The sequence below is a fragment of the Zootoca vivipara genome, chromosome 4 (genome assembly GCF_963506605.1).
Source record: "Zootoca vivipara chromosome 4, rZooViv1.1, whole genome shotgun sequence".
Lineage (NCBI taxonomy): Eukaryota > Metazoa > Chordata > Lepidosauria > Squamata > Lacertidae > Zootoca > Zootoca vivipara.
In genome coordinates, this window is record NC_083279.1 from 10,362,680 (window position 1) to 10,386,760 (window position 24,081).

Sequence of the window (24,081 nt, forward strand, 5' to 3'; positions counted from 1 at the left end):
TTAGGCCATGTGGCACAGTCATGCTCTGACACCCACCCCATATCGAGGCTAACCTGTGAAAAGGGCTTTGAACTAAACCCATTTGTAGCTTATGTATAAACGAACGTATATATGGAAAGATGCCTACAGAGTGTGGAGAACTCTACAACAACCTGGGATGATTGCCCAGACTTTTTCACTCCCCATGTGCTCTATGAAGGTTGGCGGGGTATAGCCCATTGGGGACGTATATGTGGTTCTGCTCCATTGAAGGCAATACCAGGACATTTGCCCAGCATCCTTGAACTGGTGAGCTGAAGAATGTCAGGCAGGAATGCAGTCTGTGTGCTGCCGCCAAGTAGGTTTGACCAGGGACAGACTTTGGTAATCTTCTGCAATATGGCACCTTGTGCAAGGCCAAGATTTGGTGCCCTTAAATGGATCTTCTCAACATTGGATCTTCTCAGTTTTACATCCCCTCGGCTCCAGGCCCCTAGCAGGGGAATCACCTGCACCACCCTAAATCCGGTGCTTCTTTGACTAAAGAGAGAACTACAGAGAGGCCAACCACACTGCAGAGGCCAGCGCAGATGAGGTGGTATTCTCTTTTAAAACAAACAAACAAAAACAAAACATTTTTATTAATTTTCCAATACAAACTGCCAATTAACATCTAATCATATTCAAATAAAAAAATAAACTAAAAAAAGAACCAAATTATAGTCCAAATTATTAATTATTACTTTTCTGAGCTTCCCACAGTCTCATTCCTGCTTTCTTCTGTTGTTCTCCTATTTTCCACATTCCGATTTTATCACTTTAAAGTTCTCCGTCCCTGGCTATGCGATTCTCAATCATGTCCAAAATCATATATCCTTACATCCCTCGAGTACAGCTTTATTTGTAAATATATATTTTTCCAACTGTCTGTTTGCCAGCGCAGCTTCTCCTGGCTTCCTTTCAATCTCCCGATCCCATCTGAAAACTTCCAGGTTGCTAACTGACCTGGAACAATTAGACCTAACATATTAATTTTATGCACACTTTCTCCTAATATGTGTATTTTGGAGAACTGCATCACAAAATTCTGATAAGTGCCACATTTTAAAGTATAGATGTTGTTGGTTTGGTTTGGTTTGGTTTTTTGTTTTTGGTTCTCATATTGTTTGGGGAAACATATACTTGATAAGATTTACCTTTAAATGCAAACTGAATTAAATTTCTCCCTTATCCCTGCTCTGGATAATCTATCAGTGGTCTTTCAAGACTCTTCTCTCAAGGAATTAAGCCAATACACAGGCTGGTTGAAGGTTGCAGATCATTAGCTGTCTCTGTAGTATCTGCAGTATCATCCCAGGGAGAGCTATAGCCATGATAAAAAAAGATTCAGTAGAAATGAAATACTTCAGATACTGCGGACTTCAGCCTGGAAGTAAGTTTTGTTGATCTCGGTAGCACTTACAGTGGTGCTATTAGACATGTATAGAACTTTGATTTACCTGTAACAGAAGAAAAAAACAATAAATAAAGTGCTAATTTGAAGTACATACACAATATGGATTTTGACTGATTGCAATATAGCAATCATTTCACTTGGTAAAATGGTTCCTGGACTGTTCCACTTCAAAATTTTAGGTAAGGAATTGCATTATAGAATGCTATCCCATGTAAAAATCTGCATGACCATAAACAGTTAGACATCATGCTATTTCCAGTCCATCCTGCTGGTCTTCAGTGAAAAGGAACTGAATTTTTGTGTGTGGTGTGAACAACTAATTCATGTGGCTTACCCCATCTGCAGTCTAAACTGGTGTAGAGCGGAAACAGTTTTAACACATGATCTACTGTTTGCCTGCACATTTTTGTTTGTTTTGTTTTGTAATATCTGCTTTTCTACTGGGATGTGCTTGTGTTTGCCTGTGTGATGATAAGCATCAGTGCAAACTAAGGATATGGGCCAACTTAGCTTAGGAATCCTGATTCGCTCCTGAAGTAAACTCCTCCTTTCAGAAGACACGGTGGTTGTCATTACATGCATTTTGGCAAAAATTGTTCAGTGGTACTAGTTAATTAATCTCAATTACTAATTGTCCATGGCAATACTGTGCACTATAAAATACATAAACATATGCTTGGGAAGTACAGTCATGCTTACTCAATTAACCTTTGTGCTCTGAGTAAAGACACAAATGTCAGCAAATGCATAAATGTCTAGCTGGTTTGTCCCTTTTACTCTTTGGAATGCAATGGGAGTGGCATTCTGTAAGGTCAATGTTCCTAGGAACGACCTTTGCTAATGTACCCATGAAGAGAGACCCTAATTCCTGTATGGACCCAAAGACTTCTACGATCTCAGCACCTACTAAGTCAAACAGTGTTTGAAACAAGAGCCACTGTAAAAATTGCAGGGAATAAGCTGGTGTTTAGGGTGCCGTGAGTATTCATGGCATTTCCAGCCAATCTCATTAAATCTCCTTCTGCCTTCGGCATGTGAACTTTGCTGAGACTTGTGGGAATAAAATGTATCGCCAAGAGCCTTTTCACTGTGACTGAAGGCTCTCTTGGCATCTGAAGTATGTGTTTGCCAACCTGTGACTACTCTTGCAGAGTTCTCTCTTGTATGGATTAAGGTGTGGCTCAGTTCATGCTGTTGCCGTGTGGCCTGAAACTTAAAGATGAGCATATTTCTCCTCAAGATAAGCACAAAGCCTTGGGAACAAGATATACATGTTCTAGGTTCATATAATTCACTCTTGCAATTGCAGTTCTATTAATAGCTTGCAGCCTCCATTCCAGGAATAGGCTCAGAGAGTGTGTATCAATCACTCTTGTATCCTGTCATTCCTCCAAAAGGCAGCATAGCGTAATCCCCCATCCCCAATTAAACCTGGTACCCAGGTGGCGCTGTGGTTAAACCACTGAACCTAGGGCTTGCTGATCAGAAGGTCGGTGGTTCGAATCCCTGTGACGGGGTGAGCTCCCGTTGCTTGGTCCCAGCTCCTGCCAACCTAGCAGTTCAAAAGCACGTCAAAATGCAAGTAGATAAATAGGAACCGCTACAGCGGGAAGGTAAACGGCGTTTCCATGTGCTGCTCTGGTTTGCCAGAAGCGGCTTTGTCATGCTGGCCACATGACCTGGAAGCTATACGCCGGCTCCCTTGGCCAATAATGCGAGATGAGCGCGCAACCCCAGAGTCGGTCACGACTGGACCTAATGGCCAGGGGTCCCTTTACCTATATAACCACCTTGTGAAGTAGGTTATGCCGCCAACGTGGCTTGCCCAAGGTCACACTTTGAGTTTCATGGGTAAAAACAAATATTTCTCATATTGAAGTCTACTTTATCCAATGCCCTCTGGGTGGACTTTGATTTGGATCTGCTGACTGGTAGATCTCAGACTGATTATACCTGAAGGAGCGTCTCCACCTCCATCGTTCTGCCCGGACACTGAGGTCCAGCTCCGAGGGCCTTCTGGCGGTTCCCTCACTACGAGAAGCCAAGTTACAGGGAACCAGGCAGAGGGCCTTCTCGGTAGTGGCACCCACCCTGTGGAATGCCCTCCCACTAGAGGTCAAAGAGAACAACAATTACCAGACCTTTAGAAGGCATCTCAAGGCAGCCCTGTTTAGGGAAGCTTTTAATGTTTAATGGATTTCTGTATTTTAATGTTTGATGGATTTCTGTATTTTAGAATTTCTGTTTTGTTGGAAGCCGCCCAGAGTGGCTGGGGGAACCCGGCCAGATGGGCGGGGAATAAATAATAAATTATTATTATTATTATTATTATTATTGCCTAGAATTTCTGATTCATTTTGCTATATGCAGCACCTCATGCCACAACTTAGCTACAACATATACTTAGGCTACCAAAACAGAGATAGCCACTATTATTTGTAGATGCCAGAGCAGGTCTCCAATGTAGAAGAAGAGTTAGATGCAGAGAGATACTTGCAATAGTCAAAGAGATTGGCAGTGGGGACAATCCACCATCTTCCATAAAATTGGCATGTGCTAATTTATAATAGCACATGTAGAAATAATATATTTTAAGCAAAAGTGGAATACATCTCACCATATTCTTTGGTGATCACTTGTAGCCGAGTAAGATTGTCTTCTATGAACACTGTCTTAACAGTGACAGTGGAGGCCAATTCTGGATCCACACATCCTTCCACATTGGGGACATAGGTTTCCAGGTGGGAGTTGATCACAGTGAGGGTTTGCCAAGCATGCCTTCCTCTTAGCTCGTTTCTCCTTTCGTCCTGAGTTCATGCTTCTTCAAAGTCCACAACACCTTTGGTAAAAGCTATTCTCCAATTAAAGCGTCCACAGGCCAGTGTTTCCCAGTTATCAGTGATATTGGAGGCAGAGCTCCTACTGCCCCTTGCCACTTTTTGACCCATTATGTTCAAGCTGAACAGGGCTAAAGAAGAGTGGAAAGAAGAATAAAGCTTGAGGGGAAAGTGCCAAGGAGAGAGTAAATTAAGGCAAGATGTGCTCAAGAGGTGGTCTAGAGGTGGAATTGGGGGGATTTCTGTCTGGGCCAAGCATACCTATTTATGTTAAAGATTGGCGACGGTGTCCCTGGTTATTATTGTCTTGGGTTCATGGTATTTAACCTCTTACTTATGTTAAGTTAACAGAAAACAATTTAAAAATCAGGAATTAACTTTGAGGATTTGTATTAATCAAAAGAGAAATATGCTACATTGAATACCTCACAGCAGGCTCCAGATTGCCTTGGATTTTTTTAAAAAAATCAAATTATTATTTTGCTATATATTTGTTTGGCTCACCTCTTGGCATGGGTGCTTAATGCTGAATGATAGTGCATAATCTGACATCATATGTTGGTTGCCTCACAACATCTACGGGATGTCCACCTTCTTCATGAATTAGAATTACATCCTTGGAGAGGAAGTGCATAAATAAAAGTACCCGTTTCCATACAAACAGCAATTGTAGCTCTTTTATTTAGTTATACTGTACTTCAGATTGCTTAACAGCTAAACCTGATTTTCCAGAGCAGAGCAGGTTTTCTTCTGGAGTTCCTACAATGTCAGCTTCTTGGAAGGCTTCAGCAAAACGACTGAAATTCTTTAGCCAATAGACATGGGACTGCAGTGTGTAAATTTCTCAGGTTACAGCCCTGAAGATTCCTCACATGCTTGGCAGGGTTTTTTGTTTTTTTAAAAAATATATACACATTCAACTTCCAACTACTGTAAAGTGATAGGTCTATTGCACAGTGACATGTGGCTTGTTGTTCTTTATGGGATTAAGGCACCTGTAACAAAAATGTATTGTTATCATTAGCAACCTGTATGTTTTTTTGCTGTCTGCTGCTGCAATCTGTCTCTGCATCACAGGAGAGAATGGAGCAGAGTACAAAAATATGCCAGTGGATTTTAACTGATTTGGTATTTGTGCAAGGTGAACTCCCTCTTCTGCGCCTCCTTTCTCCTCCCTGAATGAGTCAGCCTCTGGTAGAGAAGCCTCCAAGCTGTTAAGACTCTCAGATGGAGGACGATCCTGCTCTTCAGTAAACTGAACTGCATAACAGAGACCACTGGGTGCCGGGTTCTGGACCTTTTCATTCATGGTTTGAAGAGGTAAGCATGGAGTTTAATATATACCCGGAATTGTTACAAGCCAAACTCTTCCAGTGAGTTTGGACCTACAGCAGCCAACTTCACAGTTTTGAGGACTGGTTTTTTATTATTATTCTTTTACCACATTCCTGCTTCATATACCTCTGTATAATCTGATGGAACCTCTGAAAGGCTACACAAAAGCTGGGCTGTCAAAATCACTTTAGAGTTTTGAAAACTTGCTTGTTAAAATGATTTTCTAATTTGTAGTTGTTTGCTTAAATGATAACTCTAGTGTGCACTCACTCTGGAAGGAAAACGGCTTAATATTTTTATCTATTTTTACACATGGAAGATGGTGGAAGGAGTAACATTTTATGCATGTTAATCTTATAGTGCATTGTGGTGAAATGTACCAGTATGTTCCTTTCATAGGAAGGGCATTAGAAATCAGACATGTCTTTAAAAACAAAGTACAGTAGGAAATAAATTGGGTGGATGGCAGGGATTAGAAATTCTGTTTTATTGCAAGAATGTAGCAGATCTTTGAAGGAAGGTGTTTTGCTTTGTTTTCTTCAAAATAACAAAAAAGTTTCAAGTTGTACAAAATGTTCCACCATGAAACAATTTACATTTGAAGCACAGGAGTGTTTGAAGGAAAACAAATTCACACAAATCAAAATTTTGTCATCTTTAACTACCGTAGCTGATTTCAGGCTATGTACAATTTTAAAGATTAATTTCTTTCAAGGCAGAATCTTCTCCACCCAAATCCTGTAAAACCAGTTCCAGAAGCTTGCTTTGCTATGAATAGACAAGTAATTTCAGCAGTACACTTTTGTACTGGGTCGTTAAACCTTCTCTTTTGTATTTGTAATTTCCCATGACTGAGATAATGATGACCATATTTTACTAAATAGGTCATTCCTTAAGTGCAAAGCAGAATACATGTCTGCCTGCAAAAATGCTATTTAGGGTGTGAAAGTTGTGAGATGAGATTGAAGCCTGGTGATCAGTTTGGTTTCTAAGACATGCATGTAGTTAACTGCCATTTTGGCCTAATCTAATTAACTATGTGCTGTGAAGACCTATTCTCGGGGTCACTACAACCTGTCACTACACTTGCCTCTGATGACTGAAGGTGGCCCAGATTCATTTAACCATAGAGTTGGAGTCCATCTAGTTATACAACAGTCTGCTTGATGAAGTCCAGAGATACAGCAGGTGGTTACTTAGTTTCATGACTATTTGCCCGCCACCATGATGAGCTGAATTCAGTTTTTAACACACCAATGCAAAGGAGACCCTAACTGTATTTATGGTTACGCTGAGAAACTTTTTGCTGAGAAGGTTTTGTTTCTGTTTCCTCTACTTACTGTAACTGTTCTGCATAAACAGTGCTTCCAGCTCCCATAGTATTAACTACTATGCTCATTAAGCTACTACAGAACACGGTTGCTGGTAAACTGGAGCTCCTGAAGTGGTGTAAACCTTTCTGTGGTTGATTCTTCTATCTGCTGCATTGCAAGCTGTGCACATTTAATGGATAAACCCAATTTAAGTGCTCCCCATAGACTTGGGTGCCACTGCCTAGTTGTTTTTGACCAGACCTTTATTGCTGGTTATCTAAAGATCTGTGTATTACATAGATGATTACCTCAGCAGTTGAAAGTGTGAAGATGCCCTTCTTAAAACACCAGTAGTTAGATAGGCTATTATTATTATTATTATTTCCTCTGTGTAGAAGGATCAGATCATGCTTGCTTAGGAGATCCTGCTGCCAGTGACTTTCACCTGTTTTAAATCTGTTTTACAAAAGCTCTGACATTCTATATACTTTACAAAACTTAATTTTACTTCCAGCGTGCTATCATAAAAACTGCATTAGCAACCCTCCAAGTATCCCTGCTTTCCAGGGACAGTCCCAAATTTACAGAAAATGTCCCAGTTTCTGATTTGATCCCAGAATGTCATGCTTTCCTATGGGACACCCCTATTTTCATTGGAGAAATGTTGGGGGATATGACGCTATCTGACCCCTGAGCCATTTGAAGGCAGCCCTGTATAAGGAAGTTTAAAATGTTTAATTTTTTATGTTTTTTTAATATGTTGGGAGCCGCCCAGATTGACTGGGGCAACCTAGTCAGATGGGTAGGGTATAAATAATAAAATTATTATTATTATTATTATTATTATTATTATTATTATTATTATTATTGAATAGGACGTCCCTATTTTCATTGGAGAAATGTTGGAGGGTATGCAATAGAGCAGGGGTGAGTAATCTTTTTGAAGTTAATGGATGCCTTATGAGGAACAGCTTAGGGAGCTGGGTATGTTTAGCCTGAAGAAGAGAAGGTTAAGGGGTGATATGATAGCCATGTTCAAATATATAAAAGGATGTCGTATAGAGGAGGGAGAAAGGTTGTTTTCTGCTGCTCCAGAGAAGCGGACACGGAGTAATGGATTCAAACTACAAGAAAGAAGATTCCACCTAAACATTAGGAAGACCTTCCTGACAGTAAGAGCTGTTCGGCAGTGGAATTTGCTACCAAGGAATGTGGTGGAGTCTCCTTCTTTGGAGGTCTTTAAGCAGAGGCTTGACAGGCATATGTCAAGAATGCTTTGATGGTGTTTCCTGCTTGGCAGGGGGTTGGACTGGATGGCCCTTGTGGTCTCTTCCAACTCTATGATTCTATGGATGCATTTCCTTGAGGGCGCAACCTCTTTCTTTCTCTCCTCCTCCTCCTCCTCCTCCTCCTCCTCCTCCTCCTCCTCCTCCTCCTCCTCCTCCTCCTCCTCCTTCTTCTTCTTCTTCTTCATACATTCATTCTCTTTCTCCCACACAAACATCTCCCATCCATCCATCCATCCACCCATCCACATACACTCAACACCAGCATTATTCCCATGCACCCACCCATTCTCTTGTCCTCTCTCATCCATTTACACAAATGCCACACACACGCAGGCATGCAGCCAAGCACGCACACCATTCACCCACAAGCCATTCATTCTCTTTCTCACATAGGGCAGCACCTTAGAGCATCACTGAGAAGGTTGTTCTAGCTCTGGTGGTCCGTAACTGAGCTCTTCTCTTTCTCCTGGCACATATGAAGCATGTCAGGGACTGGCTTGATGAAGAAGAGTGATGGGAGCCTACCTCCCAAGAGCAACACCCAGGGAGGGCTCCGAAGACTGAGGGCTGATTTCCTTAATGGATAGGTTTGATCTTCTTGCAGTCCATGGGACTCTCAAGAGTCTCCTCCAGCACCATAATTCAAAAGCATCAAGTGAGATAGTAGCAGTGATTTATTTGAATAGTGAGAACTTAGAATCTCCACAAGTTTCAGGAGGGATAAAATAAAGGCAGCTGTAATGCTGCTAATTGTCTATAATATACAGTAAACCTATTTTGTGTTTGTTTCTTAATGTTGCCCCCTGCAATTAACCCCTTTTCTCAGTGCTACAGGAAACTGTCCTTAATTTGTTAAGGTGTGGATTCTGGAGCCTGGGGCACAGCGAGAAATTAAATCTTGTGGAGACACAGGATAATAGGTAAAATAGAGATGGGAGAATTAGGCCAGGGTGAGATAAAGAACAAGGAGCATGAAGTTTACAACCCAACATTAGCAAGTGTTCACACACCTGCCTCTCCTTCCCCAGGAGCCTGGTTATTTAGTTCACATAGACAGCTGAGGTACAATTTGGGAAATCAACTTGGTACAATATGGTCCATCATGTACGGTAGCTGGACAACAGCTGGAACTTGAGGATAGTGAAAGCCTTGTTGGCTAAAAGGGAAAGTCCTGTCCGGAGCTGTGAAGGGCCACACACAGGAACAAGGGCGTAAGGACAGGGGTGTGTTGTAGGAGCAGCAAAAGCGATCTGAGGCACACTTAGGAGCTTACCTAGGAACTACAGTACTTATACAGTATAAATACCTTTTCCACATTTGAGCATTATTTAGCTGTTGATCCATCCATCCCCCCCCCATTCAAATTAGACTGGAGTACTCCACCCCTGAATGCATTTGAATTTGTATATGAAGAGCAACTTTCATGTTGTCCATTAATACGCATAGGAATTCCCTATTCTGTTTGTTCCCACCTTCTAATTTGTTGATTATATTATGCTGATTAAGACCAACAGAGCATGCATTCAGATAAATAACCAAAAATGCTCCACCCGGGAAGTGTGAAACTAAATAATACACAGTCTTATTTAAAGCCCTAAATGGCCTCGGTCCAGTATACCTGAAGGAGCGTCTCCACCCCCATCATTCTGCCCGGACACTGAGGTCCAGCACCGAGGGCCTTCTCGGTGGTGGCGCCTGTCCTGTGGAACGCCCTCCCATCAGATGTCAAAGAGAAAAATAGCTACCAGATTTTTAGAAGACATCTGAAGGCAGCCCTGTTTAGGGAGGCTTTTAATGTTTATTTGTTTTATTTCATTTTTCTGTTGTAAGCCGCCCAGAGTGGCTGGGGAAACCCAGCCAGATGGGCGGGGTATAAATAATAATAATAATAATAATAATAATAATAATAATAATAATAATATAGTATTATTATTTATTTATTTATTTATTTATTTATTATTGTCTCAGGCAATTGTGAATTCTCAGCACACACCTTTGAAGTTTTCTGGTTTTGTGCAAGGGGTCTCCTAGCAGCTCTCAGCGCCCTTAAAGGATTACAGTTTCTTTGGGGAAAAGATATAACCAGCAAACTGGTATAAGACTGCTTAAAATGTACAGTGTGGGTGCAGCTAACACTGAGCTGTGGATGTGACAAGACTATACTTCTTTTAAAAATTACAGGAATTATATCTAAGTTTGCTAATACGTACAAGCTGGCATGCCTAATGTTTATGTGGTCAGTCACTAAGATCTGGATGCTGGACTAGATGGGCCATGGGCCTGATCCAGCAGGCTCTTCTTAAGTTCTTATGCTCAATGTTATGCAAATCCTCATTTGCCCTCCTTTTTTAGGTGACGCACTTCCCCTTTTTATTATTATGCTTAAGTGGTCACCCTATTAAATTTTCCTGCCATACTATAGATTGGTTATTACACGGAGGCCATTTCCAGCAGCATCTGCATGGTAAACATAGCTTCACCAGGGTCCTTATTTCACCTGCGTGCCTTTTCCTTGTGATTCCGTGCCAGTTTTGGAGCCAGACTTGCGCTCCTCACATGTGAAATACCTTTTGCATCCCTCCTTGACGCCAGCTCATTCTCCCCCCCCCCCCAAGCCATCATTCCTTTAGTAATCACCACACCCAATTACCACACTCCCTTGTCCAAACAGGATGGAGTTATCAAAACTAAAAGTAAGCATGCGTGGATTAAAACACACACACACCCCATGACAGCAACACAAAAATGCACCTGCCCTTCATCATTTTTTCAGCCATTGAGGGCTGGTATTGTAAGCTTCTTCACATCATGATGACTTGGAGATGGGAGTCCACCCAAGATTGTTTGCTATTTTGGGTTCATGTTTGTTTGTCAGCTGAATACAAGGGTGCCTGTCGCGGAGCTGTCATATTGTGAGTACCCTGGTATATGCTGAAACTATGACTCACCAGCGTACGACAAACAAGCGAAGTAGTGGCCAAATAATCGGTGGTCACTGGTGTACATGCGGTAGATCGATCAGACACCGCAGAAGAACTCTCATCTTGGGATGAAGAGAAAGGGATAAATGAGCTTGGGAGCTTAATCTTACAGAGAACAATGAGCTGCTAAACCATGAGATGTCTAGGCAGGAGACCATAGCCTCATAAATAACAGTTATCAAATGTGGATAATACAAATCAAGATCTATTGCAGTGAAATCAAAGCCTATCTTTAGCTAGCCAGACAACTGGCATTATTATCAAAGAGATCTGTGCCAGTTTCTTTTGGCCTGTGATAAAGAACGGATGGATTTTGCCACCAGATCTAATTTCTTTTCTGACTTCTTGTAGCCAAATGTTTTAAATTACATAGTACATGTGAAAAAGGAGACCCCAGTGGTGGGAAAGCAGGTGGAGCAGGGGAGGTGCTTAACCCCTTCCATATCAGCCATCTTCTTTACACTCCAATATGTGCTCCAAGTTACTTTTTTGATTGTTTGAAGAAGCAGTTGTTGCTTCTAGGGTCTAAAAATTAAAATCAGCATATGAAATCCAGACCTTCCCATCCATTTAATTTCTTGCCCTCTTAGGGTTGCCAGGTCACAAGGCTGCAGTCACAATTTGTACTGTTCCCCAGCCTTCCCAGAAGCATTTTTTATATATTTTTTAAATTGCAATGCAAATTTAACATCCCAAGACATCTTGCAGATATGCATTGTTTCATTTCAAATCATCCCACCATGAGCTAGAGCTCAGAGGAATATTGGCCCGAGGGGCTGTAATTACAGCATTTTCAAGCTGCATGCTGAAAAAATATTAGTTGGGTCTCCTTTGGGAAAATTAAAATAAGAGCAAGTGAGGAGGAAATGGGTTTTTTGTTTGTTTCAACTTCAGTCACTAAAATTATCAAAACGGTTGGGGGCGGGGGTGTCATTATTTTTGCTTCCCTCACCCATCCCCATTTGTTTTAAAACACCCAGATAAGTCAACAGGAATTATATACCAAATGTCTTATACTCTGGCTTGAAAACTGAAATTGGTATCATGCATCATTAAGATGTCCTGTATACTAGAAAGGTTTGTCAACAGGGCAAAAGTGGGTAAAATGCTTGCACTGTGGCCCAGAGCAAGCAAAGCCATAACTTGGGAGGGAATTTGGGGTTGTGGGAGCTGTTTGTTTGCCTCTTCACACACTTGATATAGTTTTGGGAGGTTTTTAAAGTTGACAAGAATGTGCATCCTTCCTTCCTTCCTTGCTTTAGAAAAGTATTTACCGGTACATAATGAAACAACAACACAGGCATGACAGCATTAACAATTCTGGAAGAGACTCCTAAACCTCAAAAGCAAAATGCAAATGCAAAATGAAATCCAAATTTGCAACATGGAGCCTTTAATTTATATGTTGGCATACCAAAGAGTGTCAACAGTCTGTGAAGGTGGAGTCTTGCAATGAAAGCTTTTCCAGGGTCGAATGCTTATAAAAACAAAATTCCTCTCATTCAGATAGCATGGAAAAAATAAAAAGCAGCCACAATGAGCATCCAGCACCTTTCTTGTTGCTTTTAAATTGATCAAGCACCTTGGGATAGCCTTTCTTTAGAATGGCAGTAGCTACCGAAACAACATAACCCCGAAACCAAAAAGCAACTATCCCCACCCCGTCCCCAACAAAGCTTATCTGATAGTATAAAAAGAGTGGCTACTAGGAAATGCTCCATGTTGGCGTAATGCCCAGTGAGCATTTCAAAACAATTTCTTACAGAAGGCTTGAACATATTTGTTGTTGTTGGGTGAGAAGAAAAGCTTCCCGTCATATGTTCTGCCTATTACACATTGCCAATGAATATGACATGTAAATTGAAAGGGCAAGGGTGTTACTAATATTTTCATGATCAACAAGTAGAATTCTGAAGCTTATGCAAACAGGTATAAATTAATAGGTGTGGCAGGACCAAGGTTTTTGGCCTCAGTCTGATACTGTTTTCAGAGTCATTTATGAAATACTTGTTTTAAAGGGCCTGAACAATCTGTGATCCACCAAGCCAGTTGCTACCTACCGGTACTGACCTGAGTGTACTGCTAGATGCTCAGAAATAGCCTTGGTGTCACCTTCTCCAGCAAGCATTAAAAACAGGAGATGTATTGTTCTCCCATAGGTTGATGATCTGCAGTCAGCTTGATGGGTCACAATTGTTCAGGCCTGTTGTTCAATGCCCCGGTTGTTACAATACTCATGATAGCAAACAATTTAAACTTTCTCCTTTCTTTTGAAAAAAAAATCAACTAGAATCACTTGGCTGGGACTGGTGGAAGAGTCTATCTCTCTTGCCCCTTTATCGTGCTGCAGAACACCCTGGGAGCTGAACGTAAAACATGGTGTTGTGCGGCACCTTCTGATCAATGTACTGACATTTGCTTTGTTTCCTGTGGAGGACTTGGCACTATTCAACTGTCTTAGGGACTCGACTCCAGACTTCTGTAGGGTTTACCCCTTAGCTGTTTCTTCTATCGAATATCTCCTGCAAGGCAGTTCAGTGGTACCTAGGTTTAAGAACAGCTTAGTTTATGAACAACTTGGTTTAAGAACGCTGCAAACCCGGAAGTAGGTGTTTTGGTTTGTGAACTTTGCCTTAGAAGCAGACCGTGTTCCACTTCCTGTTGAGTGTGTTCCAATTGTAAATTGAGTCCCGTCCCCCCGCTGCTATGGGAAAGCATGCCTTGGTTTAAGAACGCTTTGCTTTAAGAACGGACTTCCAGAACGGATTAAGTTCGTAAACCAAGGTACCACTGTAGAGGTTTAGGATCAGAGTTTGCCTTCTCCTAGGTCGGCTACCTTCCCAGGTTGACGAGCCTCATCTGCCCAGGTGGAAAGTAGTACTTGATTTTAAATTTAATAATGTTGCAGTCACTATATCCAAGCAGTGTGTGAGCGATTACGTTGAATATATACTCTCTTCTCCTGTTTTTGTGCTTTTTCTGTGGCACAGTCATTTATCGTATCTAAAAAACTGGTCTTGTTTTGTCATTTGTACCAAAACTTACACACAGCCAGTTGGAGGGAAGTTGACGCCAACCATTATTTATTAAATTGGATACTTTAGCTCGTTCCCTTCTTTCCCTTTCTAAAAATTGCCACCAGACTTTTAGTTAGCGGTGGTCATGCATAAGACCTAGAAGCTCCTGAGTCCTTGTTTAGTTGTGTGGTCAGGAATCAGACAGCAGAGGGTCTCTGCTGAATAGTCTAAAGCAGAGCAAATAAGGAATGCCAGCTTTAAAAGACAACAAAAGCTGCTGAGGAGGGTGGGCAGCTGTTCCTGCCTCCTGTCTGCAGAAGAAATGTCAGCAAGCCAATACAGTGGTACCTCGGTTTATGAACACAATTGGTTCCAGAAGTCTGTTCATAAACTGAAGCGTTCATAAACTGAAGCGAACTTTCCCATTGAAAGTAATGGAAAGTGGATTAATCTGTTCCAAACGGTCCGCGGAGTAACCGTTCATAAACTGAAGCGAACTTTTCCATTGAAAGTAATGGAAAGTGGATTAATCCGTTCCAGATGGGTCCGCGAAGTACTTAAACTGAAGCGTTCATAAACTGAAACATGGGTGTAATTGGTTCCGGAAGTCTGTTCATAAACTGAAGCGTTCATAAACTGAAGCGAACTTTCCCATTAAAAGTAATGGAAAGTGAATTAATCTGTTCCAGATGGGTCCGCGGCGTTCATAAACCGAAAATTCATAAACCGAGGTGTTCATAAACCGAGGTTCCACTGTATTGAAACCTCTCTTACAGCAGCTGACTGCTCTGTGTGTTGGGGAAAAGGAGTCGCTCCCATTCCTCCGCATCTCAGTGAAGCAAATAGCCCATTCATATTATTTGAGACCTGTGTGAACTGACAGCTTAAGTGAGGACTCGGGTCCTTGCTTGAGATGTATTGAGTTGTGGCTAGTCAAAATGTCCATGTGTAACTCCAGGTTTGAATCAGAGACAATATCCCACTGAATACCAGCTGCTTGGAACAACAACAGGAAAGGGCTATTGGCCGATTGGGCATTGTGGGAAACAGGATACTTGGCTAAATAGCCTGACCCATCAGGATTCTTCTTATGTTCAGTTATATGAAAGCAGCTGGCATCTGGAAAGTGAGGCTGAGGAAGAGCTGCGGTCTCATTATTTTAGCCTGCCATTTATGTCTTTTGCCAGATTGGGTCTCCTCCCACCCACCCACCCACCGCCCCATACTTAATCTCTCGTATTTTTACTTTCTTTCAGTGCACCGTAAAGAAAACACCTCTGAACAAAATGACAACCTTCACTGTGGGAAAACCGTCCCCTAACAAAAGTGGTAACGTGGTGTCATTCTTTCTGTTCTGGTTCTGTTGAGTTAGCCAAGGGGTTGGGGAAAATAACATAGCCCCCTCTTTTTAAAATGTCAAACCAACAGATTGGCAAAACGTCTTCCAATCCTTTGCATTTTGTGTCAGCTGTACTTCAAATTTAACTACATGCTGATTAACCCTTTTTTGTTTTGTTTTTTGGGTTGTGCTATCAAACTGGTCTTGAGATCAGTTGAGATGGCTGCCGCTACACCTCTACTTGCATTGGTCCAAGTGGATCTAGAAACCCCATTGGACACAGTTGGGCTTCCTTTTGAGCAAAAACGCATAAGAGTGTGCTGTCAATGTCTTGCATTCAGCCAGAAGCACCTCACAAATGCAATATAATCATTTTTTTTTTTTAAAAAACCTTATCAAGCAAAAGCAGAAGAATCTTTTTTTGCATCAGCCACTAGCCATAGCAATAAAATACAATAAAATGTACTGAATATCGAGCTTTTGCTGACAACAGTACATTTGTGCAGAGCTGCAAACTGGAAGAAAGCAAATGTTTCAACTCACTCAGAGAGGTTTAGCTTTCATTAAAGCTTTAATAAAATCTTGTGGTGGGGGAACTAGTTCAGAGAGGTTTCAAGGAATATGGCAAATGTGTGAACAGACTTTGAGTGCAATCCTGTACACAGTTAACTGGAAGTAAGCCCCAGGGACCCAGGTGGCGCTGTGGGTTAGACCACTGAGCCTAGGGCTTGCCGATCAGAAGGTCGGCGGTTCGAATCCCTGTGATGGGGTGAGCTCCCATTGCTCGGTCCCAGCTCCTGCCAACCTAGCAGTTCGAAAGCACACCAGTGCAAGTAGATAAATAGGTACCGCTCAGGCAGGAAGGTAAACGGTGTTTCCGTGTGTTGCTCTGGTTTGCCAGAAGTGGCTTTGTCATGCTGGCCACATGACCTGGAAGCTATACGCCGGCTCCCTTGGCCAATAATGTGAGATGAGCGCGCAACCCCAGAGTCGGTCATGACTGGACCTAATGGTCAGGGGTCCCTTTACCTTTACCTTTAAGCCCCATTGTACTCAGTGAGATTTACTGCTGAGTAGACCTGCAATAAATAATAAGATTAATTTGAAGAGTTTTAGATATGGTGGCTTCTTATACTGGATGGGATGTGTTTTCAGGTTTTTAAAAGTTTTATATTGATTCTCATTTTTGTATTATGTTGTATAGCACTTTGGATGGGATTCACCTAACGTGCCCCATAAGTGGAAGCCATGTGCAAATATTTCCACTTGTGTCATGGAACTTTCCCCTTCCTCTCCCCACACCCCATGCTCCCCCAGTTGGTCCCAAGGGAGGGCTGGCAGAGTCCCCAGAACAGTGCATGGGATGGGGGAGGAAAAGGGGCACAGTCCCATTAGCCAAGTTGAAATGCTTGCACAGATATAATGTTTGTCATGGCTTGACGTTGAAGCAATTATGGGAAGCATTTGGAAGCATTTAGGAGGAAGACAATGAGAAAAAAAACCAAGTTTACTGAAAATTGGGTTGATGTTTTTAATTATGCATTGGAAAGATAACACCATGATGTTGGTCAACATTCTAAGCCTATAGGACTGCATCCTTAAGGCGAACCCTGGTATAGTGTCGCAAGAGATTTCACATGCAGCGGGCTCTGATCCTGTGCAACCCAGCCTGGTAGAAAAACTCACTGAACTCAATGAAGCTTGTGTCTCAGTAGAAATGTTCAGGGTTGCACTGTAGGTATTTCTCACAAAATAGTTAATAGTTGTGTGACATGTAGGCAATAGTCTACCACCCTGATTTCAGCTTTGAGGTTTATCTGGGAACTTTCCCAGTCCCACACTCCTCCTCTTAATTACTATTTTAAGATAGAGATTTTATTAGAAACTATAGCACACATCAATGAAATCTGCAAAGTGAACAATGCTGCAGCTCTCCATATATTTGATCAAAAATAACATTTGTTATGTAATTTCTAATTTTCTTGCCTGTGCACTAATAGATACGAAGAATGCTTCCATTGCAATGAAGAGTAGACAGCAAGTTATTAATGAGGTCAACAAGAAGAGGACCCTGTTACAAGATAACAGCTGGATAAAGAAAAGACCTGAGGAGGAAAAGTAAGGGGGGGGGACCACACATTTTGGCTTTTATCTTGTTGTGATCTACTAATTCAAACATTGCCCAGCAGCTTGGTATTGTGGCCTGCCAAGAGGCTTGCCGTGGACAAACTTCATGTTTTGTAGTCCTCGAAAGGCATGTGACAGGTATAGGGCTCTATTGAGCGATTTACGACTCAATTAGGAGCCACTTATGTCGCCAGGCACACTCTCGCTGCGGTTTCTGCTCCGTGGACCCGGGCTTGGTAGTGAGAATGCAGAGTTCGTTCTCCTTATTTCACGCACAGCGGTAGCTTGTATAGCCTTTGGATAAAAAGCCTTTTAAGAACACACAAAGTCCAAGTTCTTCTAACTACTGAAGTTTATTTACAGAGAAAACAACAAACGTCCTGGCGAGATCGCAGACATCTTGCGACTGTCTCCCAGGCAGAATCGAAACCAACTGTTACACAAAGAAATGCTTCCAGTATATTCTGTAACATGATATCTTCCTCAGTGGTCAGGTGGTACACAGTACACAGTTAACCCCTTGGTTACTTGTTACTCCTCACAAGGCACAACAACTCTTCTCGGTAGGTCTTGCCACTATGAGGCAGTTGTGGAAACTGAAGGTCTCCGCCTTCCCATAGCTGCCCAAGTCTCCTCCTGTCCAGGGTTTTCCCAAGCAATTTGAGACTGCACCTGCATGCCTGCCTTTGCTCCTGCTTCATGCCTCTCCTGGTCCTGGGAGACCAGGGAGGAGGAGAGCTTGTTGCAGCAGGAGTGGGAGACACCCTGGCTTCTTCACCAGCCTGATTCATCTCTGCCTCTTGGCCTCCCTCCTCTCCTGTTTCTGCTTCTGTTTCTGGACAGATTCTCCCTGCTCACTAAAACCTATTACCTCTTCAGCTTCCAACATCTCCTCCTCCCAGTCTCTCTTCTCCCTCTGATCATTCACCATCGTTCCACTCCCAATCTGACCTGAATCCGTCTTCCCTTGGTTGTTCCCCAGCTAGTGCCTCCCGCCATTCCTCTGCGTCCAACCACTCCATGACATCCCGCCTCTGAACAGGAGGTTCTAATGATCAGTTATGTTTAATAACCACTAATAGATTGATGCTCCATGAATTTGTCTATCAGAGGCACAGCCCACCTTTTCCTCTGTTGTATGGGATCTTTGGGATTTGAATCTTGGCCCTAGACCAAGAATGGGGAACCTGTGCCTGCCAGATGTTGTTGGACTGCAGTCCACACTTTTCCTGAATGTTGGTCACTGGTTGCCCATCCCTGTCCCAAACCCACAAGTTCTTGCTAAATGGCACAGAAAGGAGTTGGCTGCTACAGTAGCTGGGTAGCCAGCTTGCTTCTTCTGAGATGCTTGCCTGTGCTTGCAGCTCTTGATGCAGCCATCATCTTCAGAGAGAGGAGGGATGGAAGGCAGGCCACGAAGGCGTATGGGTCTGTGTTTCTGTGGTTTTATGTGTAATCTCAATAAAACTTCTCCCAGGGCTAGGCGCTGCAGATCAAAGGATAAGATCAAAGTACTGCAGGAGATGTTTAAATTAAACACAGGTAGCACAAGAGATAGAAAGATTAAAAATGCTTCAGAGAAAGCTTGTAGTATGTTGCATATTGCCAAAGCATGCAGACGTCAGAGTTTCACTCCAAATGGCAGGGCACTTAATACTTAAAACAAAACAGCAAAAGTAGGAGAGGTCTGGGATGTATCTGTAAAGTTTCCCTTGTCCAGACAACATCTGTTACATCCAATCTATTGCATATCCAATGGTGAATTTAACTCTGTGCATTTATGGGGTGCCTCATGAATTCTCCAGGCATTCCTCAATGATAACATCAGTACAGACAAACAAGCTTACCTGAAAGATGGCTAGCTCACAACTACCCATATTCTAAAGCACATTCTCTGTTAACAGAGTGTAATGGTGAGGTCCAACTATCCTGGTCAGTACCTTGCATGAACTGACTATGGACAGTGTACACTTCCCAGAATCCTCTGCTCTGCACATATAGACTACAGCTACAATATTACAATCAACAACTGCTGAAATTCCTCCTTTGACGCAGCTGCTAAATTTAGTCAAGACAATCAAAATATTTATTAAATATCTTGAAATGATCACGTTTGTTGTCTCTCAAATCTGGAACAGAATTTTGTTCCATACTCATTTTTAAGTAAACCGACCTAATTCACACCTCCCAGGCAAATACATGGATTAGAAGCTCATTATCCTTTAGGTTTTGCACTTTTCCAAAGTTTCTTAGCTCAAAAAATTACCAAAATGGGGGGGGGGGTTTGCACATGCATATGTTTAGTAATGCATTTGTTGAAATACATATTTAAATGAGTATTTTGCGATAGCACAAATTTGCAAATTAATGTGAAAATGGGATGGAATGGATTTATAAATGGTCACATGCAAAACCAACAGAGACTGGAAACAGACTGACCCATGTACTCCAAATCTGGACATTGTAGATGCAGGAGTTCCAGGGCAGATGTGCAGAACTCCTTTGACCCACAAATCTGACTGGAAAGGTTTCCTTCAAGTTTTGAAAGTTCAAAAACTACTGGTTTTGCTTTCATAATGGAAGAATAGGGCTTATGGCCATCTAGTTTATAATAGTCAGAAGGTAAGAGCTGAAAGGAATCAAACAGTATTTTGCAGAAGAGTTATCTGTAGAGCAAGGGAAAAGTTTAGCAAACAAAGCCTGATGATTAAAGTATGTGAACTTTGCCACACATGTTGGTATTGGGTCCTTCCGTATTGGACTCAAGATGAAGGCCTTAACTCCATTATAAGAATAAATCTTTTGTGCTCTGGCAACAGAATTCATTTATTTGTATTACATTAATAACTTGAAACTCAAGAAAGCTTGATAGCTCCATGATTTGTGCATTGTAGCTGCAGAATTATAACTTCCAAGAAGTCATATGGATAGCTATATAAAATCTGAGTGTATGTTCATATGCTGTAGCTTCAGAGTGTGTTGTGTGTGTGTGTGTGTGCGCGTGCGCTTGGTGAAAGGTTTGTAGCAATTTATGGAGCAGAAAGGATCCACACTCATTCATAAATCGTTGTGTAAAAATGAGGAGCTGCATCTGAACAGCTGCCCAGGGCTTTTATCTGATTACATTACCAATATATGCTACATTTAGAAGTAGAATCAGTAGAAAAGTGTTGGCCCCTTGAGTATTTTCCCTTTGTCAGCCTCTTCCTACAATGACACACTTCCTTGAATGGGGCCTTCAGACAGCATCATTAGTTTATAGGCACTATATAAATGAAAATAATATGAAATATTTGGTTTATTGCAGCGCTGATGAAAACTATGGCAGAGTGGTCCTTAATCAATACAAATCACAAGATGGTTTACACAGGTACAGTAGCATATTAATCTTTATAAGTTTCTTCCATTTTTTCCCAACTATGGAAATTTATGCAAGCTATGGTTGTTTGTTCTCATTAATAACCTATAGCAGAGCTGAGGAACTTGAGATCTTCTAGACGTTGTTGTAACTCACATCAGTCCTGATCATAGCTGTCAAGTTTTTCCTTTTCTCGCGAGGAAGCCTATTCAGCATAAGGGAATTTCTCTTTTAAAAAGGGAGAACTTGACAGCTATGGTCCTGATCATTGGCAATGCTGGTTGGGACAGATAGGAGTTGGAGTCTAACATCTGAAGAATTTACTTTATTGGTTAAGCAAAATCTATTTCTTTGATTGCAATGCAATATTCCCCTTGCAAATTACATATAATAGTGACAGAATGCTACATTTCAAGTTAAAAATGTGCTGGATCTACCCACTGCTTTTAAAAAGGAGGACACAAGATGGAAAATGGATTTGTAATATGTCATAACTCCAACAAATTTTTGAAGAGATAGCTAACATAATTAGACCCACATTAAATTGGAAAAGACAGCTGTGAGATGATATTGACTATTGAGGATATTGCCATGTATTCACACGATACTAGATTCTCTGGAAGTGTGAAGATAATTTCTCAACTCTTTATTTGTTCAATTTAGTCAAGAGAATCAAAATATTTATTAAATATCTTGAAATAATCACCTCAACTGTGATATTGGACTATTTCAATTTATTTCTTATCTCAAAAGATCAGTTTTTAAATTGCAAAGGTGAATCATCTGACAGTCACTTTGGTGACTGAAAATCTTCTTTAAAGTGATTACTGTACTATCCCTCAGTTACTATAATTAATTAATATTTCTTAATGTCAGGAGCACAGATGAAAAGGATGATCAAAAAGCTTTGCTTAGCCGATATAGATCTGATACAGCTTTAGACAGGTAAGAGTTTTATATAGATGGCTGTATTGTTTTGTATTATAAAGTTTGGATGCTCTCGGGCCTTTGTACACAGCTACACTGCACATATTTCTATAAATCAAGAAAATATTTAATAAAACAAAAACTAGGTGCAGCAACCTCCTCTACCTTACAAAACTGTAGGAAGAAGTGACATAGAGAAAACCACAGGATATTGCCTACGTACAAGGAATCATAACTTCCCCCAGTCTACCACATTATTATAGGAGCATGCCTCCCTTTCCCTGGAGCTGTGTTTCTGAAATTCCTCAAACTCATATGGGAGCATAACAGTCAAATAAAAGGCCTATTTGAGTAAAATCCCGCTTCATAGGTCCAATGGCCTCGGTCCATTATACCTGAAGGAGCGTCTCCACCTCCATCATTCTGCCCGGACACTGAGGTCCAGCACCGAGGGCCTTCTGGCGGTTCCCTCGTTGCGAGAAGCCAAGTTGCAGGGAACTAGGCAGAGGGCCTTCTCGGTGGTGGCGCCTGCCCTGTGGAACGCCCTCCCAACAGATGTCAAAAAGGAAAACAACTACCAGACTTTTAGAAGACATCTGAAGGCAGCCCTGTTCAGGGAGGCTTTTAATGTTTAATAGATTACTGTGTTCTATTTTTCTGTCGGAAGCCGCCCAGAGTGGCTGGGGAGACCCAGCCAGATGGGCAGGGTATAAATAATAAATTATTATTATTATTATTATTATTGGTCATAGGATGCAAAGTACTCACTCAGCTTACGCTTTTGTAGCACAACAATTGTTTTGTGAGCCCCGATATAACCCCAGGTCTGCTGCATTGCTTACGTTGCTCAATCTTCAGCAGCATGAGATCCTTCAGAAAGCACCACTTTGTGGCAGATATACAGTAAATGGCATTGCTACCTTGATTGTTAATTCAGATCCAACAGCAGGAGCCTTCCATTTAAGTGGAAGTCAGGAAAAGGTTTTCCAGAAGTGACTTTGAAATCCATAAAGGCCAGGAAAGGGCTTGTGCTTTTTCTTTAATGTAAATCTAATGGCTTAATGAAATCAATGGTAAGCACAGCTACCCTGGCCTCCTTGGTTTGATGCAATGGCTACGCTCCACAAGGAATTATACACAATGGGCAACACTTCAAATCATATTGATCTCCAGAAACACTTGGTGGTGATGGTGGTGGGTGAGCAACAATATATAGGGAGTGACAATGGGCTGTTTTGACTGAAGATGCATTTTAGTTCTTAATTAAGGGGCTCCTCAAAGGATTTGCTGTTTTTCACTACTCGTTTAAAAAAGAGCGTGTAATAGTCTCTGGACATTTAATAATTCATTGGTTTTCTAAGACTTAATTAAAATACTCTTTCTTTCAGCAAGCCCAAAAACTTTTTAAAACTAATAAGCACTAACATTATATTGAGTCAGCTAGTATGCTGGTCTCATTATCACTGTAGAAGTGTGTGCAGAAGCTACGGGAAGCTTTTTCCGCCTTGCTAGGAAATATGAGATGTTGACATTTTAATTCAGGCAATCTTTTTCTTTTTCTTTTTAAGAAAAGCTAATTTCTACTGTTGGTGAAAGCTCATTTTGCTATTTATTTAGGATTCCTGGCAACAGTGATGCTGACAAAGCAAATAAGCTTCCCACCTTGGATGGCAAGCCAAGTAGCAGGTAATGTGTAAGCCATGCTTCATAGTCATCTATTTAGGGTGCACATCAGGTTTAGTACAAATCAAGTTGGTGGATCTTTATAGGACTCCTTCCTATGTACTTTACTGTAGATCTAGGATACAGATCTTCAGAAGTTACAGTGGTACCTCGGGTTACAGACGCTTCAGGTTACAGACGCTTCCGGTTACAGACTCCGCTAACCCAGAAATAGTACCTTGGGTTAAGAACTTTGCTTCAGGATGAGAACAGAAATCGCATGGCGGTGGCGCGGCAGCAGCGGGAGGCCCCATTAGCTAAAGTGGTACCTCAGGTTAAGAACAGTTTCAGGTTAAGAACGGACCTCCAGAACAAATTAAGTTCTTAACCTGAGGTACCACTGTATTGATATACCATTGGAGCTGGTCATGGAGGAAGCCTCAAGGGTGAATCACACCTTG

The 24,081-nt window shown here is 41.6% G+C and overlaps 1 protein-coding gene across 5 annotated transcripts in view; it reads left to right on the forward strand.

Annotated features, from left to right (window-relative positions):
- Positions 1-5,267: 5,267 nt before the first annotated feature.
- Positions 5,268-24,081, forward strand: part of SCEL (sciellin) — a 51,397-nt gene continuing 32,583 nt past the window's right edge. For 4 of the 5 annotated variants that reach the window (XM_035115241.2, XM_035115242.2, XM_035115243.2 and 1 more), the window contains exons 1-6: positions 5,268-5,592; positions 15,464-15,536; positions 17,547-17,664; positions 20,981-21,043; positions 21,908-21,976; positions 23,576-23,644. In XM_035115241.2, the coding sequence (XP_034971132.2) occupies positions 15,494-15,536; positions 17,547-17,664; positions 20,981-21,043; positions 21,908-21,976; positions 23,576-23,644 (362 nt within the window). In that variant the 5' untranslated portion in view covers positions 5,268-5,592; positions 15,464-15,493. The remainder of the gene's footprint in view (positions 5,593-15,463; positions 15,537-17,546; positions 17,665-20,980; positions 21,044-21,907; positions 21,977-23,575; positions 23,645-24,081) is intronic. The other variant, XM_035115239.2, reaches the window with a different exon arrangement.